We start from the raw sequence: 17,995 nt of genomic DNA, 5'->3' as shown, positions 1-17,995 counted from the left end.
GGCGCTGCTGATGATCGTTCCCCCACAGACATCACATACAGTTGAGACGAGCAGCTCCCCTATATGGAGAGCAGGTTGTGGGGTTAATGGCCTTGTTCAAGGGCCCAACAGTAGGGGAAGGTCTTTAAGATGTGAACCCATCAGCCCTCCAGTTGCCAGATCAATTCCCCCTATTTTTCCAGTGCCTGGCCCGGGAATCGAACTGTCCATCTCCGCTGGTCTACCTACCGCCCTAATGGTTACTTCTAAAAGCAGGAATGGATTAAAGTTAACAGACAAATGTCAGTGAGATCCTAAAACATGAAGCAGAAACAGCCACACCTAATTTGAAGGGACACAGTCTCTTTAATAGCATTTGGAGTGAAAAAAATTACACTTAAAAGTTACTAAAATCTTTTTTTGTTTATAATTGCAGCACAAGAGCAACCAAGAACATGCAATCTCTTTCATGAGAAAGTTTATAAATCTAGAAATCAATTTTACTCGTTTTTTTTTTTAATGACATACAATGACTTGGAACACTTGTTTAACAGTTGTTTGAAGAAAAAAAATGTTGAAAATAAATCTCAAAACAAATGTAATCTTTAAAATAGATATAAACCCTTGGAAACACTATGTACTTTGACAGGATTTTTTTTTCTTCCCTTCCCTATTGCTGATCAAAAGGTTTTCCAAAATGTCTCAAAAATACTACCGCATACTTTTCATAAGATCCCCAGCATACCCCCTTCATACATTAAAAGCTCTCAATCTCACTTTTCTCATGTGTCCTCTGCAAAAGAAGAGAAAGAGAAAATATTTTTGTTTGGAATGATTAGACCACATTTGTCAAAAGAAAAATACAGAATGTGAGTATCAAGCTACTAGATTTTAATGGAATATACCCCAGTTTGTAAACAGTTGCCTAAACTGCTTGTTCAAAGAATATGGTCTTTCAGGGAATAACTTTTTTGTAAGGAAAGAATAATTTGAATACGAGTATGATACTGATGTACATTTTAAGAAATCTGAACCCCAAAAATTATATTCACAGGGGGCGCAAAGCATAAATCTGAAGTTGAACTACTTGATTTGCTTCCCCATAGCTAGACGTAAATTAATCTGTCATTTAGTATCCAGGAGTGCTGAATGACAGTTACAGTTCTCTGCAACTGTACAAGCAAATCGTATGTTTGACATGACGGGAAAGCAGAGGGAATAAACACAAAAGGGATTCTATGGCTACGGAGGGAAAAACAGTAACAAATTAATAACACTTTTTTTCCTTCTTTTTAGCAGCCACACATCTTGAACTGGGCTTTCTTAAACCTCTCTGTACATAATGTTGTAAAAAAACATGACATTTCATCATTCTCCATGATGATATTCTCTGGAAAGTACACCAACTCTGTCCTAGCCATGCAGTGTTTTCACTCTTTGCCAACTTGTTATCTAGCCAATCTCCTATACCTAAATCACTGCTTGTGCCATCAACAGATGGTTGGACTATGGTTCTGAATAGTTCTGATAGGTATTGTATGTAGTGAATTGGTGTTCAACTGAGGGTAACCAGTCACTAAAAAGGAACTGCTTTACATAAAGGAACATTTCTGATTTGAGTCTCAAGACAGTGCAAAAGTACACTTGATCATAGACCCACATCAATTAAAATAAATGAAATAAAAAGTACATCTAATCAGGTTATTTCGAAACCTAAGCACCTCCCACAAGTACACGTTATAAATGAGTAGGTACCATGTCTTTAATCAATAGTAGTTGTATTTCGCTTGGAGCCAGAGGAGTTAGAAACGGAGCGTCATTAAGATTCCACAACGGAATTTCTCCTGCAATCCGTCCAGTGGCGCCCCCTCCAACAGAGTTCATACTTACCCCAGGGGGTTACAAGGCAAAGGGCGGCACTGCGTTTCATCCACTGACCAAAGACAACGGTATCCCGCGGCTGAGAGATGACTCCCCATAATAACCAACGGCAGCGTGTTCTCTTGTGATTACGTCAATCCTCAGCACTACTACCATCCAATACTGTCAACATTTTGGATCAAAACTATTTATTGTATCTTTTTTCCCCTCAGACAAATCACTGACCCCTTTGACCCACATATACTATTTTTCCATAACTTTTAATTCTCAATGGGGGGGGGGGGTTGATTTTAACTAGCAAAAGGTTTCCCGGTTTCTTCCTTGCCTCTGTAAGTCCTCTTCCCGTGTGTGAAGGGGAGGTATCTGTACTTGACCATATGCTGAAAGTAGGACAAGAAAAATAAAATGAGCCACCTCCACATGATGTTCTTATTCACTGAATTCTCAGTGAAACATCTTGAAGATTGACTAGCATGATTAACTACAGATACATATCAAGAGCAGAGGATTTAATTAGGATTGTATGACTGTGATACATTTAGCTTTGAATTGCCTGATACAACTATATATCATGCAGAGTAAGCAGCAGCGTCACTGGGTTTCCCATACCTTGATCTGCCTCTTCATGGTGATGCAGAAAAGCATGATGAAGTACATTACAAGTATGGGCCAGAACACTGGCACATTGAAGGCTTCAAAGAACGTGCAAATCATGGCGATGACGATGCCTTTTGTTGCCGAATGCCTGAAGACATAAAAGAAAAACACATGTACACATCAACAAAAAAGTCAGCGTTAATGATAGCAAGTTCATTTCCTGTAGATAGTGGTAAAAAAAAAGCACAAGTAAACTACAAAAGCTAAGAACGAGAGATTTCTGTTTCCTACCATCCAAATAAGTATGGGCAACAACATACTTGTCAGTGCCACCTCCAGTACATATTAGCATTGTTGTTATAGGTTCAGGTGGAGAATGAAATGGCCTTGATAGTAAGGAAAGTATGTACAACAATACAGCTTTGCACTGGAAAGAGCAATCCTAGTGCAGTGTCCTATTGGAAATATACGTTCACATCTTCACATTGGTGGGTGAGCTGGCTACTTGGTGAGTGAACAGAATAAAAGGAGAGAATTTGCAAGGGACAGTGTGCAGGAGGTCTTTTGTGAACCAGGCTATTGAATAGTGGGACATAGAACACAACAGCCATTACATGGCTGGACAGTATTGTACATGTCAGTGTGCTACGTTAATATGCATGTTCTCACTTTCCATGGATTGTGTGTATTTTCTGTGTGACATTGAATCATTCACTCAAAGATTTGTGGAATATTCCGACAGGACACTGTGGTAGGATGTCAGAAATAATGGGCACAAATTATGCACAAGCCTGTAACTCAGTCCAGTTCAGTGAAAGGCCAAGCTAGAGATGGTGTGGTCCTTGGGGGCTCTCACCAGAATTTGAATTCAGGCAACCTCCTGATGAATGGACGGAACTCCTCGTTCTGCTTGGTGGGGAGTGCCGGTCCCTCATCTACAGGTGAATGGAGGGGGAGCAAAGTTACAGCGAGGATCACTTTGCTAGCCAATCAAATGGACTCAAAACAAGAACAGTGACTACAGAGTTTCAAAACTGATCTAAATAGCATCCCGATAAGAGCACTGGTGTAGACACTTTGCATTCGGTTTTAAATACCAAAATGTCACTAAAGGCAGTATTTACATAGTAACCCAAGAGCTTCCAAACAAATACCTTTCTAAGTTACTCTCATCACATTGAAAGGAAAGGAGCTCTCCAATATCTTGTTTTTCTAGTGTAGGGGTTCTTAAAACTTTTTCAGCCTGGGAACCAAATTAGAAATTCTGTTTACCTGGGACCGAAGCTTATGAAAACATGCAACTATACGTAATTATCAGCACATTTAATTTCCCTTATGCCTAAAACAAATGCAATATAGACAAGAACAAATAACAATGAAATTAAATACCCATATAAATTCACGTTTATTTTCCCCATTAAAAACTCTTGCATATCTGTCTAAATTGGAACATATCTGTCTAAATTGCTGTTAAAATACAATAAATAATTTTAATTCTGAACTGGAATAAACAGATTGATCACATCACATAGATGTACAACAGAACACACACACACACTCCGTTTGATAATACAACCCTAAGTAACAATACAGATGAAAAACTGCCTGTAGCTCAGGCCCTGAAGCAAGGATATGCATATTCTCGGTAACATTTGAAAGGAGATACTTTGAAGTGTGTGGAAACGTGAACGGAATGTAGGAGACTATAACACATTAGATCTGGTAAAAGATAATACAAAGACCCCATTTTTTTGTATTTATTTTGCACCATCTTTGAAATGCAAGAGAAAGGCCATAATGTATTATTCCAGCTCAGGTGCAATTTAGATTTTGGCCACTAGATGACAAGTGTAAATGCAAGTTTAAGATTGATCCAATGAACCATTGCATTTCTGTTCAAAATGTTGTATCATGACTGCCCAAATGTGCCTAATTTTTTTATTCATATCTTTTCATGTTCAAAATTGTGCACTCTCCTTATTTCACTGTATTAGCTACTGTAAATTGGACAGTGCAGTTAGATTAAAAATAATGTAAGCTTTCTGCCAATATCAGATATGTCTGTCCTGGGAAATGTTCTTGTTACTTACAACCTCATGTTAATCGCATTAGCCTACGTTAGCTCAACCGTCCCGCAGGGGACCCACCAATCCCGAAGAAGTTTTAAACTTGAATCCCCAAAAACATCTGGGTCAGATTCTTTCTTTCTTTAAGGTTGCAGCACTTATCGTCGCCAATCCTGTCTCTCCTCTCTGGGGAGGTTCCCATTGCTCAGAAGGCAGCCACGGTGCATTCATTATTTAAAGGGTGAGATAAAGCTGATCCTAACTGTTATAGGCCAATTCCTAGTTTGCGCTGTTTATCAAAAGTGTTGGAAAAACTTGTCAATCAACTAACTGGCTTTCTTGAGGTCTATAGTATTCTCCCTGGTATGCAATCTGGTTTCCGCTCAGGTTATGGATGTGTCACTGCAACCTTAAAGGTCCTCAATGATGTCACTATTGCCCTTGATTCTAAGCAATGTTGTGCTCCTATTTTTATTGACTTGGCCAAAGCTTATGATACGGTAGACCATTCCTTTTCTTGTGGGCCGGGCTAAGGAATATTGGTGTCTCTGAGGGGTGTCATGACGTTGGCCTGGGGTTAGGTATGACAGTCATAAATACCTCTTCCCCCCTTTTTCCTCTCTCTACCCTACTGATGTTACATTTGCAAACCCCTTGGTTAACATAGAGATTCTGGGAACATCAGAAGGTGTGGGGAAATGAACTATATTCTTGTAATCCGACCAATTGAACATATGCGGTGGTACTTAATGAATATGATGTCAGTTCGGTTGTCATCTGAGACATTCTCATCAATGATAAGATGACAAACTCTACAGTGGAAAGTCTACACAGAGTTATCGGATTCACATGGAATTGTTGTTCAATTTAAATGTTTGAATATGAAATTATTCGTGATGGGATGAAATGTGATTTTAGCTCCTAAAATGTGAGATTTGGGTTTTCATAAGGTTAGGGCTCTGCTCAATCAGTGACCCGCCCCTGTGAAGGGACATGGGCTATAAAACTTTTCAAACACGCCCTCCTCTCCCTTCCTTTATAAAGCCTTGACGACAATATAACCTCCTGTTCCGAGGATGTGAGGATGATGGTCCGATGTCAGAATGGTTCAGATAATAAATACAGAACAAAGCCAACATCAGCTTGAGCTTTGGTTGCGAATGGTATGAACTTTGAACTCTTATTCACTACAGAAGTGATACCTCCTAGCCGTTGAGTTAGCAACAGCAGCTGCAAACGAGGGTTAGGAAGGAACAAACAGAGTATCCCGTCTATCACACAAAGACCACAACGTATCCAATTGACCACCAGAGACATTCTTCAAAGGACTTGGTTTGGCAACACGGCCTTCCATCTACCACCAACCTACCGAAGCGCAGCTCAGAGTAAATATTTATTGCATTTTCTTTTTCCAAATGGCCTGTAATTTAGAATGCATAAGACACTGTATTTACGATAGCACAGCTTCTCCCTTTGTTCCTCAGTCTTCCCGCTCTGTCACTCAAACCCAGCCCTTTTCTTTTGTGTAACCAGCTGTCTGTCATATCTGTTCCGCCCGGTAGGGACGTTTTCCTTTATGACATAATTTGTAATCAAGTTATGATTAATTATGTGTATGTGTAATTCTGTGTGATTAGTTAGGTATTTAGTAAATAAATAATTAAACCCAATTTTGTATTGCTGATTTAACTTGTTAGCCAGGGTTCGTGCAGATTTACAACTTTCAGATGAGACTGAATTAGGATGACGATTAATATTGACTGCTATTGATGTAAAATATTACTAGGTCTTTAAGAGTTTATTCGGAAGATAACAGCTCTATAAATATTCTTATACATTTACATGATTAGCTCAATCAGGTAATATTAATTATGGATAAATTATTTTATAGAATAGCATGTCATATCACTTAATCCGGCATAGCCAAAGACACGACAAGGGTATTTGGCCTGGTTTGCTAACTACCTCTCTCAAAGAGTGCAGTGTATAAAGTCAGAACACCTGCAGTCTCAGCCACTGCACATCACCAAGGGAGTACCCCAAGGGTCGATCCTAGGCCCCACGATCTTCTCAATTTACATCAACAACATAGCTCAGGCAGTAGGAAGCTCTCTCATCCATTTATATGCAGATCATAGTCATACTCAGCTGGCCCCTACCCGGATTGTGTTAAACGCTCTACAACAAAGCTTTCTTAGTGTCCAACAAGCTTCCTTTGCCCTTAGCCTAGTTCTGAACACCTCTAAAAGAAGAATGCCCCTCTCCCCACAGGTGTGATTACTACCTTGGAGGGTTTAGAGTTTGAGGCAGTCACCTCACACAAGTACTTGGGAGTATGGCTAGACAGTACACTGTCCTTCTCTCAGCACATATCAAAGCTGCAGGCTAAAGTTAAATCTAGACTTGGTTTCTTCTATTATAATCACTCCTCTTTCACCCCAGCTGCAAAACTAACCCTGATTCAGATAACCATCCTACCCATGCTAGATTACAGAGACAAAATGTATAGATCGGCAGGTAAAGGTGAGTGGCTAGATGTCCTTTACCATTCGGCCATTAGATGTCATCACTGCACTCTATACTCTTCTGTAAATTGGACATCTCTGTATACCCGTCGCAAGACCCATTGGTTGATGCTTATTTATAAAACCCTCTTAGGCCTCACTTCCCCCTATCTGAGATATCTACTGCAGCCCTCATCCTCCACATACAACACCTGTTCTGCCAGTCACATTCTGTTAAAAGGCCCCAAATCACACACTGGGTCGCTCCTCTTTTCAGTTCGCTGCAGCTAGCGACTGGAACGAACTGCAACAACTGGACAGTTTTATCTCCAGCTCTTCATTCAAAGACTCAATCATGGACACTCTTACTGACAGTTGTGGCTCCTTCGTGTGATGTATTGTTGTCTCTTCCTTCTTGTCTTTGTGCTGTTGTCTGTACTCAATAATATTTGTACCATGTTTTGTGCTGCTATCATGTGTTGCTGCCATGCTGTGTTGCTGTCATGCTGTTGTCGTCTTAGGTCTCTCTTTTTGTAGTGTTGTTGTGTCTCATCGTTATGTGTTTTGTCCAATATTTATTTGTAACCCCAGCCTGTCCCCACAGGAGGCCTTTTGGTAGGCCATCATTGTAAAACAAGTATTTGTTCTTAACTGACTTCGCTTGTTAATACTTTTTTTTAAGTACAGTAGCTAACTTGCTTTTGCTAACATTAGCTAGCTCTTAGCTGTGTACAAGGGGATTATTTGAAAGAGAAATTAACATTTACTACTATGAGAGTCAGTTAGTACCTCCTTATTTCTATTGATCATCACCTGTTATAAAATGACAACAGTGCCTTGCTAGACTTATTTTTCCACTGTTGAAGCCCTGTTTCCTGAAGCATTCTGCCCTGTTCTGAAAGACCTCCCTGGGTTTACCATCATGCTGTGGCTGTTTGGTCAGGATGTGTAATTTAAATGTTTTGTTTTGAGAGACTCATTACTAAGCACTTCGCGCATAAAACACCGTGGGTGCTCCTCACCATTTCTCAAAGTTTGCATGAGAGAGAAACTCATCGCTGTATTTGCACTGTATGAGCTCAGTCAGAACTTGTGGCTAGCTTTAGTCCATTTAATGACAGCGGTGAGAATAACAAAATCAGTGGCTGACAGCGCATTATCTGCTGCTGAACGACAGCGCTGCAGCGTGTGGGTCACGGAGTGATCTTCAATAAAACTGCAGAAACAAGATCAAACAAAGCAAAGCACACAGGCGTCTCCCTCCCACTCACGCAGATACCAAAATGAGCAGAGACACCCCAGCTAAGCAGAGAGAGCACAGTTACCATAGAGCACAATTGCACTTGGCCAAATCAATTCCGGTAATGAATTAAATAATTATACATTTACTGTGTGACACATTGCAACCCACCATTAACAGGTGGGGCCGCAAACCATTCTTAAAGGCTGCTTTAGTGTACAGAGTAGGGGTTTAACTAGTCACCAAACCATACTTAAAGAAAGGCTGCTTTAGTGTACAGAGTAGGGGTTTAACTAGTCACCAAACCATACTTAAAGAAAGGCTGCTTTAGTGTACAGAGTAGGGGTTTAACTAGTCACCAAACCATACTTAAAGAAAGGCTGCTTTAGTGTACAGAGTAGGGGTTTAACTAGTCACCAAACCATACTTAAAGAAAGGCTGCTTTAGTGTACAGAGTAGGGGTTTAACTATTCACCAATACTTTCTGAGAATTGGTATGAGACGACCCCCCGAGTCGGTCACAATCCTAGCCATAAAATAACCTTGCACAAGAGACGCCACTTACCAAATGCATCCCAATTTTAAATTAGTAAGTCAAGTCTGGTGAGGGCAAGGTAAACCAACCGTTATCCAAAATATTGCATGTAGGTGAACTGAACTATAACAAATATCTGAATTTTGTGATTTAATTTTGGCATTAGCCTATTGCTCAATGGCAATGTTTTCAGAAATGAGTAATTCTCATGATACCAGTTTGACAGTTGCAAATGGACTTAGAAAACCATGTTGCATCTGCAATCATTCTGAAGACTAAGGTGCCTAGTTTAGGCATAGTGTCTCATTTAAAATAAATATGAGCCTGAATTTCATACATTGTCACCCCAAATTCTCATTACCAAAATGCTTCCATATATTCTGTTCCTTTTAGACAATTTGACTTTCGAAAAACCTAATGTATTCAAATAAAACACTGTTGCTGTAGTTCGGATATTACTGCATTGTCGGAACTAGAAGCACAAGCATTTCACTACACTCGCATTAACATCTGGTAACCATGTGTATGTGACAAATAAAATTTGATTAATCATAAATTGTATACCATCTGAAGTTCACATTAAACTAAATATTTATTAAAGTAAAAACACTGTCTGTGGACATGTTTGTCATTACCTTAAGACTTTTTCAAATTTCTGTAAAAACACATTTTTTAAATAAAGTTTTATTCACCCATGATACATTACATGACCAAAAGTATCTGGACACCTGCTCGTCAAACATCCCATTCCAAAATCATGGGCATTAATATGGAGTTGGTCCCACTTTGCTGCTCTAACAGCCTCCACTCTTCTGGGAAGGCTTTCCACTAGAAGTTGGAACATTGCTGCGGGGACTTGCTTCCATTCAGCCACAAGAGCATTAGTGAGGTCAGGCACTGAGGTTGGGCAATTAGGCCAGGCTTGCAGTCGGCACTCCAATTCATCCCAAAGCTGTTCGATGGGGTTTAGGTCAGGGCTCTGTGATTCGGCCGTTGGACTGCTAGATGGCCAAAGAACGCGTTTCCACTGCTCCAGAGTCCAATGGCGGCTTACACCACTCCAGCCAACGCTTGGCATTGAGCATGGTGATCTTAGGCTTGCGTGTGGCTGTTCAGCCATGGAAATCTATTTCATGAAACTCCCGACAAACAGTTATTCTGCTGACGTTGCTTCCAGAGGCAGTTTGGAACTCGGTAGCGAGTGCTGCAACCAAGGACAGACAATTTTAACGCGCTTCGGCGGTCCTATTCTGTAAGCTTGTATGGCCTACCACTTTGTGACTGAGCCGTTGATGCTCCTAGATGTTTCCACCTCCCAATGACAGCACTTAAAGTTGATCGGTGCAGCTCTAGCAGGGCAGAACTTTGACGAACTGACTTGTTGGAAAGGTGGCATCCTATTACGGTGCCACGTTGAAAGTCACTGAGCTCTTCAGTTCTACTGCCAATGTTTGTCCATGGAGATTTCATGGCTGTGTGCTCGATTTTATACACCGGTCAGGAACAGGTGTAGCTGAAATAGCCAAATCCACTAATTTAAAGGGGTTTCCACAAACAGTTGAAGTCGGAAGTTTATATACACTTAGGTTGGAGTCATTAAAACTTGTTTTTCAAGCACTCCACAAATTTCTTGTTAACAAACTATAGTTTTGCAAGTCGGTTAGGACATCTACTTTGTGCATGACACAAGTCATTTTTCCAACAATTGTTTACAGACAGATTATTTCACTTATAATTCACTGTATCACAATTCCAGTGGGTCAGAAGTTTAAATACACTAAGTTGACTATGTCTTTAAACAGCTTGGAAGATTCCAGGAAATGATGTCATGGCTTTAGAAGCTTCTGATAGGCTAATTTACATAATTTCAGTCAAGTGGAGGTTTACCTGTGGATGTATTTCAAGACCAACCTTCAAACTCAGTGGCTCTTTTCTTGACATCATGGGAAAATCAAAAGAAATCAGCCCCCCAAAAATTGTAGACCTCCACAAGTCTGGTTCATCCTCCAAACGCCTGAAGGTACAAACAATAGTACGCAAGTATAAACACCATGGGACCACGCAGCCGTCATACCGCTCAGGAAGGAGACACCTTCTGTCTCCTAGAGATGAACGTACTTTGGTGCAAAAAGTGAAAATTAATCCCAGAACTACAGCAAAGGACCTTGTGAAGATGCTGGAGGAAACAGGTCGACATAACCTGAAAGGCCACACAGCAAGGAAGAAGCCACTGCTCCAAAACCGCCATAAAAAAGCCAGACTACAGTTTGGAACTGCACATGGGGACAAAGATTATGTTTTTTGGAGAAATGTCCTCTGGTCTGATGAAACAAAAATAGAACTGTTTGGCCATAATGACTTTCGTTATGTTTGGAGGAAAAAGGGGGAGGCTTGCAAGCCGAAGAACACCATCCCAACCGTGAAGCACGGGGGTGGCAGCATCATGTTGTGGGGGTGCTTTGCTGCAGGAGGGTCTCTTCACAAAATGCACTTGGTGCACTTCACAAAATAGATGGCATCATGAGGAGAAATTATGTGGATATATTGAAGCAACATCTCAAGACATCAGACAGGAAGTTAAAGCTTGGTCGCAACTGGGTCTTCCAAATGGACAATGACCTCAACCAAGCAAGTTGTGGCAAAATGGCTTAAGGACAACAAAGTCAAGGTATTATTCTGACATTTCACATTCTTAAAATAAAGTGGTGATCCTAACTGACCTAAAACAGGGAGTTTCTACTAGGATTAAATGTCAGGAATTGTGAAAAACTGAGTTTAAATGTAGTTGGCTAAGGTGTATGTAAACGTCCGACTTCAACTGTACACTATACATACACACAAAAGTGTATCTCTAATAGAGCTCAGTATAATTTTTAAATAGCCAACATTCTGATCTCTGAAACCTGCTCATCATTACCCTAATGCACCAACATTTAAAACTATTAGAACAAATAAAATGTACTCTTCGTTATTTGGGCTTAATCTGGTACTATGCCTTTATCTAAATGTGTACATGAAAATTATTCAGAAAAGGTTGTGTTGTGGTAAAGAGAAGTTACAAAATAATAATTACATTTTAAATATTTGTTTTCAGTGTCATGTTTTAATCAGGCCCTTTCATTAAGTGAGGAATGCTAAAACAAATATTAGAAATGTATTTATTACTACTTTAGACTTCTAAAACTGTTGCAGGCCTGATATTTTTTGCATTGGTAGATGTGGAAATTGTTGTAAATTACATAATCTCATTAACAACCATAATTATGAAATAGATAAAGATCTGATCTTAGTGATTCAAGAGGAATTTTTGTGAAGTGCGAGTTTCTTGCGAATCACCCAATTAGAAAATGTCATTTTTTAATAGTCTTTGTTTAGTCATAAGGAAGAAAACGTATCCTGATTCACTGGAAAATAAATATTTAGTTGCATTGGACTGAAACATATATTAATCGTCCCAAACTATGTCTCTTTCCTGAATCATATACACACCAGTGTATCAAGTTGCGTAGTCGGCCAAAGATACACACCCCTAGTCAAAGTTTTTAAAATATAGTCTCAGTCCTACATGGAGGGTCTCTTCATGAAGAGAGTGCGAGGAGACACTCCTGTACATTGTTTTATGTGAGAAAGTAAACTTCTCAAACATGACTGCAACCCAAAGGAATGTCGTATGTTACAGTCAATTCTAACTTACCTTCGTCAAGCATTGATGGATCCACTTTTGGTGATAGAAAAGCGATGAACAGGTTGAGATGGTAGATTCCCAGAGCGTATGTTACAATATACCAACCCTGGTGGGAGCAGAGAGAACCTATATTAGTGTTCATTGAATTTCGTACATTACATTTTAAAATGTTACTCATTTAGCAGACGCTCTTATCCAAACTGGAAATTAAATAAGCGTAAACATGTGTATTCCCTCACACAATTCACAAATGTATCACATTGACTGATTTGACAAGATCTGGGGCAATACTAGTCTAAAGGGAAAACAGTGGCCTCCATTTTCACACAGACGCTCCCAAAGTGATCTTCTACTTCTTGGATGTGTGCAAGTGCATATTACGCCTAAAGGCACATTGCAGAACCCTGGGAGAAAATATCTTAACGTTCAAACTCAAATGTAACATGATCAGTCATAAACAATAGAAGTCAAATCTGACAAGCCAGTTACAGGCTCCCTCCATTGAGACATACTCACATCTGACAAGCCAGTTACAGGCTCCCTCCATTGAGACATACCCACATCTGACAAGCCAGTTACAGGCTCCCTCCATTGAGACATACCCACATCTGACAAGCCAGTTACAGGCTCCCTCCATTGAGACATACCCACATCTGACAAGCCAGTTACAGGCTCCCTCCATTGAGACATACCCACATCTGACAAGCCAGTTACAGGCTCCCTCCATTGAGACATACCCACATCTGACAAGCCAGTTACAGGCTCCCTCCATTGAGGCATCCCCACATCTGACAAGCCAGTTACAGGCTCCCTCCATTGAGACATACCCACATCTGACAAGCCAGTTACAGGCTCCCTCCATTGAGACATACCCACATCTGACAAGCCAGTTACAGGCTCCCTCCATTGAGACATACCCACATCTGACAAGCCAGTTACAGGCTCCCTCCATTGAGGCATCCCCACATCTGACAAGCCAGTTACAGGCTCCCTCCATTGAGGCATACCCATATTTTGGCAGATTTGACTTTCGTTGTTATTTTCGTCAAAGGAGGAAGTTGTCGCACTGTATATGGTGACGCCAGATTAGAGTCTACCTTCAAAAGACGTCAGATGCATATTCAGTAGAGAAAAATGTTGTGGAACGCTAAGATAGAAATATATTGAACAGATATACCTCTGACATGCTGAGAAAGGAAAAACGTCAGCTCTACTCATGGCACTTCTATCTGTAGTGTTCAGTACCTTGCAACCTCCTGAACGTGACCCAGCATAAGCCCTGAGTGTGGTGTGTTTCTCTACCTGTAATATGTACACTCTGATCATGTAGATGGCCGTTAACGAAAGTGTGACTCCCCATCGCCCTATGGAGAACGGCGTCGACCTGTCTAGCCATGACTGATAGATCTGGAAAAGACACCAAACAGAAAGACAGTGCACAACCATTACCAGGAGCGCAACAGTAAACATTAGATAAAGCGTCACATTTTCACATCGTCTTATCTGAAGTTCAATTTCTAGCTTTTCAATGCAGCACCACTGTGACAGTGGGTCCAATGGTTATCTTCATCAAAACAGTGGTGGCAGCGTTTCCCTTGGTTTAGCCTAGTTTTCTTTCCTCTTGACATTTGATGAGAGAACAACTAAAGGACCTGGCAGCAGTACCTGTCCAACCCGTGTGAAGAAGCTTCCGATTGTGGATGGTTTCCCATGGATTGATTCACCAACACTGTCCCCTTCTGACATTCTGTCTGCAAGGAGAGAAAGGGGTTGTTAACAGGCATTACTTGAACAGATTTCACCACCAGGCTTTTTGTTTGCAACGTGAGTATGGATCTGTAGACTAAGTGTTTATATTAAGGTGTTATAGACACAATGTGTTGATGTGGTGTGCTATCAAGACAAGAATGTCTTGCCTGGCTGTGACTCAATGCATAGCTACATTTGCTGCATGTAAATAATGTGTGGACAGATGAACCTGAGGATATTTCACCTTCAGCTCAGAGCAATTTGGCAAATAGCCTATTGGTATTCAGTACTAACACTGGCAGATCATCCTCACCCAACATGTAGGCTACAGTAATTTTTGAATTGGCTAGCTATATAGCTAGCTAGTTTTTTTATTCAGTTAGTCCTTTTCCACATATGGCAACAACACTCACATACAGCGACAACAAAGCTTCATCAACCTAGCTGACTAAACTCAACTCCATGGTAAAGGAAGTTTATTTTTTCTTTCTCCACCCCGATTTCAAACTTGTCTCATCGCTGCAACTCCTCAGCAGGCGAAGGTTGAGTCATGCATCCCCCAAAACAAACCGCGCTTCTTAACACCTGCCAGCTTAACCCAGAAGCCAGCCGCACCACTGTGTTGGAGGAAACACCGCTCAACTGATGACCGAGGTCAACCTGCAGGCGTCTGGCCCACCACAAGGAGTCGCTAGAGCGCAATGTGCCAAGTAAACCCTCCTGGCCAAACCCAGACTATGCTGGGCCAATTATGCGCTGCCCTATGAGACGCCTGATCACGGCCAGTTGTGATACAGCCCGGGATCAAACCCAGGTCTGTAGTGATGCCTCTAGCTGTGCGATGCAGTGCCTTAGACCGCTGCGCCTTTCATGAGGTCAGTAAAGGAAGTTTCTGATGAGCTCCATGAACAGTTGAGCAGGCAGAGACCAGGCTTTTTGGAATTCAGCTCTGACTAAATTGATTTGCCCAAGGTCAATACTTCAACAAAAAATGAAATGCTTACCTTGTACCTACGTTTAATCCTCTGTAGTTGAGTGCCTTTGTTTTCTGAAATACGTATTTTTTTTAATAAAACATGAATCAAATACAACCGACTGGTTGTTGAGATTCAAATTGACACGTGCCATCTAAAAGCAACGAGCAAACAAATCGGTGGTTGTATTTGATTAACGTTTATGGAAAATGTATGGATTTCAGCAAACAAGGAAAGGCATACAACTAGAGGGCAAACATTGGTACATCATGGTAAGCGTTACATAATGTAAATGTTTAAGTATTGACCTTGGGAGTGATTCGATGTAGTAGTAGCTGAATTCCACAGAGCCTGGTCTCTAATCAACTCCATGAAGTCAGCTACATCAACCTAACAACATTTGGTGTTAGGTTGATTTGGCTCATGCACTTGGTCAAAAACTATTTATTTAGAATTTTTTTTGCAAGTACATACTGCGCACAACGGCAGTAAAGACGATATTTGCTGCGAAACTCCATATTTTGGGTGCGCAATTAACTTATTTTGACATCACATTTGCAGAGCTGATTAATGGGACTTAGACATTAAGGATAATGGGCGTCAGAGGAGACATCTTCTCCTCAAGCCTAAATAGTGGTTTACTGTTATCCCAACTCTTCCCACCCAAAGTCCTTGGCTTGTAATAGGGCATGCCCCCTTGGAAGGTCTACCGGCTCAAACGATAAGTTTCATTTCCATTCATGTCAAATGTCACGTTGCTTATCAAACAGTCGTCCAATTATTGTGAGACTTAAGTTAGCTGATAATGACAGACTTGATAGCCGAATTAAACTAAACTCCACGATTTACTAGCGGCGACTAGTGTGGGCAGACTGGAGTTCCGAAGACACACAATTAAATTGATCAAAAACGACATATTTCAGCACCCAAAGAACAGCCCTGAAATCGGTACTATGTATTAAAAACATAGGCCGCCCACACACTAGTCGGCGCGCCACTCCATCGTAAATCGTGGAGTTGAGTCGCTCACAAAACATAATGGCTAGTTAGCTCTCCAACGTTGACTCATTTACTGCTTAGCTAGCCAACGAATGCAGTTGCTAGCTACTGTAGCCAGTTAAAAACAATTATTTATATTGTTTGGGATGAGATGTTTAGCATTTGTGTTTTTTATTCATAGCGCAATTTTGATTAAATGTTTTCCTGTCTCGCTAGCAGGGTGAGTGACGTTAGCTAACATTAGAAAAAAGCTAATGAGTGATTCCCCCCCCCCCAAAAAAAACCTTCCTGGTTCGTGTAGTTTTTAAACAACCACCTTTCATTAACAGTGTGTGAAACACTGATGGATTCCCTCTACTTCCCATAATCTGCAGCGGGAATCAAATAATCAAACAGTCCAACCCTTCTACATCACAGTAGGAAAATGTAGTCTTTAATCTCAATCTTGTCATTATGATGGCTACAAATCAGCGGGAAGTTGAACTACAACCACCAGCAGTAACCTCGTGAATTTGACAACTCACTTCCGGTTAGAAACCGAGCCCTTTTTAGCTAGCATAGGCATAGCCTCTCGATATCATATTTAGAAAGGAATTCAATTGAAATATTACTTTGGGATTGGTCCCCTTAATTCCACTAAAACTAAAGAACATATGTTCACACACCTACTGACAGACATACTGCTGCAAGACAGGTTTTTCTTACCTGATTCTGCCGCTGTGTCACTCTCGGCTCTACCTAACTACCTCTCGGGCTGATGTGAACACGTCAGTACTTCCGCGAGGACTCGCTTTAAAGTACGGCAGGCAAGATCAGAAGAGCAAAGAAAACTCTGGACCGGTGAGGGAGATGCACAGCGGGTTTGTGGCACTTTGCCTGGCCACTGGAGAATTTAAAATACCTACTTATTTGAACTCCAATTTTTATGACACAACACAATTATATGACACAACAAAAAATCCAGCCAAACCTTTACTTTCAATTGCTTTTTAGTAGCCTAAAATAATGCCCCCAATTAAATAGCCGAATTATTCTTTATCTCTAAAAATAATATAATATAGCATATGACAGAGTACACATACCTTTTGACAAGTGTTGTTTACTCACTAGGACAAGGGGTCATTAACTGTTTGATGGAACTTACTTACAATGCATTCGGAAAGTATTCAGACGCCCTGACTTTAACCACATTTTGTTACGTTACAGCCTTATTCTAAAATGGATTAAAGAAATACAAATCCTTATTAATCTGCACACAATAACCCATAATGAAAAAGTGAAAATGTTTTCAAATGTATAAAAAAACCCGGAAAGGTCTTATTTACATAGGTATTCAGACCCTTTGCTATGAAACTCGAAATTGAGCTCAAGTGCATCCTCTTTCCATTGATCATCTGCAACTTGATTGGAGTCCAACTGTGGTAAATTCAATTTATTGGACATGATTTGGAAAGGCACACACCTGTCTATATAAGGTCCCACAGTTTACAGTTTATGTCAAGACAAAAAACCAAGCCATGAAGTTGAAGGAATTGTCTGTAGAGCGCCGAGACAAGATTGTGTCAAGGCACAGATCATTTATGCAGCATTGAAGGTCCCCAAGGACACAGTGGCCTCCATCATTCTTAAATGGAAGAAGATTGGAACCACCAAGACTCTTCCTAGTGCTGGCCACCCAGCCAAACTGAGCTAAAGGGGGAGAACGGCCTTGGTCAGGGAGGTGACCAAGAACCCGATGGTCACTCTGACAGAGCTCCAGAGTTCCCCTGTGGAAATGGGAGAACCT

The 17,995-nt window shown here is 40.8% G+C and overlaps 1 protein-coding gene across 2 annotated transcripts; it reads right to left on the bottom strand.

The window, feature by feature from the left end:
• Positions 1-325: 325 nt before the first annotated feature.
• Positions 326-16,998, bottom strand: LOC139368346 (protein RER1-like). Of its 2 annotated transcripts, XM_071107111.1 has the most exons (8): positions 16,915-16,998; positions 14,153-14,238; positions 13,790-13,894; positions 12,497-12,593; positions 3,314-3,392; positions 2,470-2,605; positions 2,186-2,240; positions 326-772 (listed from the first exon to the last, which is right to left on the bottom strand). In XM_071107111.1, exons 2-8 carry the CDS (start codon positions 14,231-14,233, stop codon positions 762-764), a joined length of 564 nt encoding a protein of 187 aa, XP_070963212.1. In that variant the 5' UTR covers positions 14,234-14,238; positions 16,915-16,998; the 3' UTR covers positions 326-761. The 2 variants fall into 2 exon arrangements, with proteins under 2 accessions (XP_070963212.1, XP_070963211.1); XM_071107110.1 differs by lacking the exon at positions 326-772 and having other exon boundaries at positions 947-2,240; positions 16,915-16,991.
• Between the last annotated feature and the right edge of the window lie 997 nt (positions 16,999-17,995).

Source organism: Oncorhynchus clarkii, chromosome 16 (genome assembly GCF_045791955.1).
Source record: "Oncorhynchus clarkii lewisi isolate Uvic-CL-2024 chromosome 16, UVic_Ocla_1.0, whole genome shotgun sequence".
Classification (NCBI taxonomy): Eukaryota; Metazoa; Chordata; class Actinopteri; order Salmoniformes; family Salmonidae; genus Oncorhynchus; species Oncorhynchus clarkii.
Note: the sequence above shows the minus strand (reverse complement) of the source record. Positions and strands in the feature narration are given on the sequence as shown.